The 4,407-nt window shown below is 30.3% G+C and overlaps 1 protein-coding gene across 1 annotated transcript in view; it reads left to right on the forward strand.

Moving 5' to 3' along the window:
* Positions 1-4,046: 4,046 nt before the first annotated feature.
* The window catches only part of LOC107718551 (FYVE, RhoGEF and PH domain-containing protein 4-like), a 10,509-nt gene continuing 10,148 nt past the window's right edge, over positions 4,047-4,407 (forward strand). The window contains exon 1 of the mRNA XM_016525666.1: positions 4,047-4,115. Coding sequence (XP_016381152.1) covers positions 4,051-4,115 — 65 coding nt within the window. The 5' untranslated portion in view covers positions 4,047-4,050. The remainder of the gene's footprint in view (positions 4,116-4,407) is intronic.

The raw sequence follows: 4,407 nt of genomic DNA on the forward strand, positions 1-4,407 counted from the left end.
GTTAATTAATATTTTAATTAACATTTTTGTTACCTGAAGTAGCCTATATATTAAATAATATATTATTATATAATTTAATGCACTAATATATAAAAAAATATATATTAAAAATTAACTTATTTTATTTCAGCTAGTTGCCAAGGAAACGTTTATCAATTTCATTTAGTTTAACTTGTACTAAAATAACTAAAACTGAAAAAAAAAACTCTAAATCTCTAAAACAAACTTAAAATGGAAATGGAAAATATAATAAAACAAACTAATTCAAACTATAAATGAAAACTAAAATAACACTAATGTAATGTTATACACACATTCGATCTGTCTGTTTATTTACTTACCATTTTTAAATGTCGTGATCCAGCAATAAAGGACTGTAAAGATCCTGGAAGTTGAAAGATGTAGGAATATTTTCTTTGAGCTTTCTGTGCAAAGTCTGCAATTTTAACACGAGGGATTTAATCCTGAGTTTATTCCTTATTTCTGTCTGGTTTTCTTAGTCACTGAGAATTTTACTATTAATATTACAGTTTGTCTGAATTTCGTAGTACACTTAAAATACATAAAAATCCAGGCTAACGGCAAAATAGTCCAACATTACTAGTTTATTTGGTTTCTGCAATCCCTTTGGCAGTCTTGATAATATCAGTACAACTTTCTGCCAGCAGAGGACAGTATAAACACTTGTATATACTGTACATATATTGGACTTTTCTACATCAAAACAACAGCTCATGTTGTCCTGAGACTGGCTTTATTATCTGACACATTATCTCATAAAACTGCACATGATTTCAATCATGAAAAGGGTCGTTCATATGCAGTATAATCTCAAATGACATGTCAGTATGAGGAACTAACCTGTCTGTTTCACACTTGATCATCTCCTGTAGTGTTATTTGATCCAAACAGGAGTAACAAGAAGTGTGTGTGAAATTACAACGTTTATTTTCCAGTTTAAACAGGTTAGTGAACCTAAACTAACAGGACGAGGTTTGACAGACTCTCAATGTCAGCAGGTTCTCGCACAATAATTGTCACAGACATGCATTCATGCAGAAAAAAGGGAAATGCAGTGAACAGATAGAGGAGGGCATGCAGTGATCAGAGGCGTCATGTGCTCTGTCAACTTACATGATTTAGGAGAGCAGTGTGTGACCAGAGATCAGGTCAGTGTGCGTGCATTTGTTTATATGTTTTTCAGATGTCATGGTTATGCTTTTCAGTTCATGAATAGCATACTTTTCATTTTATATGTATATACATTTATTTATAATTTAATTATTTATTTATTTAAAATATAATATTTATATTTTTATATATATATTATTTATATATATGTATATAAAAAAGGTTAGGGTTTTATTTTATATTTATATAATTTTTATATCTTAATTTGTATTTTATTTATTTGTTTGTTTGTTTATTTATACTTTCAAAATATTACATTTGTGATTGTGTGTGATTTAAAAATCTTAGTCATAAAAATTATATTAATTTCCTGGTTCTGCTCATCTCTAAAATATTTGATTGCTAAAAAAGTGAAATCTCTGTAAAAGTTAAATTTTTTTTTTTGTTTGTTTTTTTTTTTTTTTTTTTTTTTTTTTTAATTCATTAAAAGTGCAAGCCGTGAGCTGTTTTGAGGTTTCTCTTTAGGTTCTCATGATACTGAGAGCTTGTGGATGCAGCACTTCTCCTTACGAGAGTCTGTCGCTGAAAGCGTCACAGTGAGAGAGTCTTTGTCATGGACTCGGAGCGTGAGGAACTGAGAAAGCACACTGAGGAAGCTCAGCAGCACGGGCCTCCACTAACTCACATTTCTTGAGAGATTGCCAACCGCGCAGTCAAATGTGCTTCTTTTATTTCAGCATGAATTTGTCTTTTATTTATTAAGGGGAAAATGGAATACACTGGGAATGATAAAACGGCAAATAAACATTAGGGGAAGCTAGTAGAAGCTGTCAAAGTTTTGGCTATTAAAAAGTATTTGAACTTTTCTATGATTATTTTCCAGGAAAAACAATAGAGCTGATTTAATGAACACTGATCTTATAGCGGGGCATCTTGTCACACAGTATCTGGATTCTGCTGTTTATTGCACTGCTGTTATTGTTGACTGAAACTATTACAATAATTGAATAAAATTGAGTGAAATAAATGAAAACATACATTTTAGATGAAAAACTTCAACTGAAATAAAAATAAAGCTAATTAGAAATATGTATAAAACCCTAGTAAAAATGTCAAGAAGCATAATGAAAATAAAAGGTGTAATAATAAAAATTAAATAAAATGTCTTATGTTTATTGCAGTGTTGTTAAGTTAAACTAAAACTATTAAAAATATTTTTATTTCTAAATTAAAATAAATAGAAATGTTTAAAAGCGAATACAAATGTACAAAATTACAAAGCACAGAAGAAAATTAAATTAAAACGTAAACTAAAATTAAAGTGAAAATATAAAAATAAAAGCTACATCCTTCAGATGTCGCTTTCACTTTGAATTCTCATTCAGTAAATGGTGATTTCTAAATTTTGAAAACAATAAAAAAAAAAAAAACTTTTACTGCATAAAACTGTGCTAGCTTAAAATGTGCTCAAAAACTTCCCAAATCACTTAGTTAATTGGTGTGCCTGGCTTTGCAGAAGTCAAGTGTGTGTGTTGCGTGAACTTCTGTTCTGTGTGTGTGTGTGTGGGGGGACAGGAGATGTTGGATGCAGGAGCCAGTGTGACGTTACAGACGAGAGTTTGCTGAATAACAGGAGCTCAGTGTTGAGAAGGTCAGCGGTCTACACCGTCTCACCAATGCCTCCTCCACCAGGTACATCAGCATCTGAACGCACTTTACTGGAGGAGGGAGCGAGACTCTTCACTCAGACCAGTTACAAACCACATATTTAAAACCACTCGGAACGCCTTGGCATAATGCCGGAGAGTTTACCACTCACATTTTCTCATTGCATTGTATAAGTCTCATTTTATTACTGAAATTCAAAGGAGGTTTTCTGAAAAAATATAAAGTAGTGTGATTTGGTTGGACTGTATAGCAGCTGTAGGAGCACAGGAAGTGATGTTTGAGATAATGTGGGTTGTTCAACGTGGGTTTTACCCACAAACTCAACCTCTTGTATAAAAAAAAATAATAATTTTACTAGTAGTCATGTATGTATTTATATGTGAAATGGCAAATGGTGACAGCGGTGTGACATGCTTTACATTTAAAACTGTTTTAAAGTGCATTTCTCCCTTTATTCCTGTGTAAATATAATCAATATGATATATTTTTATTATTTGTGCTTTTACAAATGTAAAAATCCAATGAATTGTCTAAAAATGGATTAAAATGTATCTATAAGAGGTTTTATGTAGGCTTCTCACCATATTTAATATAAGGTGAGAATTAATTTAATTGAATATATATATTTTAATATTTAATATAATTAGAAAAAGATAGACCGAAAGAAGGGAAAATATTAAAAATGTGTAAATATTTAAATTGTTCAATTTAAAATTATTACTAATTAATCATTATTATTTAAATGATTGATTTTAAAATGATTAAATATAGTTATATATTTTTTTTAAATACGATTTTATATATGTATATGTATATGTGTGTGGGTTTGATTACGCTTACCCGTATGGGAGTTTGATTACTGTTAAAAAAGTATTATTAAAAATAATATTACATTTAAAATTATTTAAAAAATTTAATTATTTTAAAATTATGGATTACACTTTGAAATATTGAATTACACTGACCCCTGCTGTTTGTATTAAGAAAAAAATACTTCCTAGTCATAGATGATAAAAAAAAAAAACATTATAATAAAGCATCTTTCGTGTCTTTATTTGCCATCCTAGGTGTACATGACTTTCTTCTTTCAGAAAGTTATATTAAAAAATATTTTGGCTCTTCCAAGCTTTATATGTGAATAGTGGTCAAGCCCAAAACAGGGCATCCATCCATCCATCCATCATAAAAAGTGCTCCACACGGCTCCGGGGGGTGAATAAAGGCCTCCTGAAGCAAATCGATGAAGGATACGATGACAAACATAACCCGAGGAAGATCGACAGTGATCTCGAAATACCACAGAAATATTGACAAGAGGTGTGTGTGCATCAGAAACATAAACAATATTAGACAAACACTGGGGAACAGCTGATGTTAGTTCTTTTTTGTTTCTGTTTTACACAATAAACAATCGTGAAGTCATCAGTATTCATTCATTCATTCATTCATTCGTCAGTCCATCTCAAGTAGTCCAGTGGAAGTTGCATGACCATTCTTAATCTTCCATGTTTATTTTTTTGAGTGATTACTTCTGTGTAATAGTATTGAAAAACCACACATTTTTCAAAAATAAAATTAATGTAAAAAAATAATTCACATTTAATTAAAA

The sequence above is a fragment of the Sinocyclocheilus rhinocerous genome, unplaced genomic scaffold (assembly GCF_001515625.1).
Source record: "Sinocyclocheilus rhinocerous isolate Xijiao unplaced genomic scaffold, SAMN03320098_v1.1 scaffold423, whole genome shotgun sequence".
Classification (NCBI taxonomy): Eukaryota; Metazoa; Chordata; class Actinopteri; order Cypriniformes; family Cyprinidae; genus Sinocyclocheilus; species Sinocyclocheilus rhinocerous.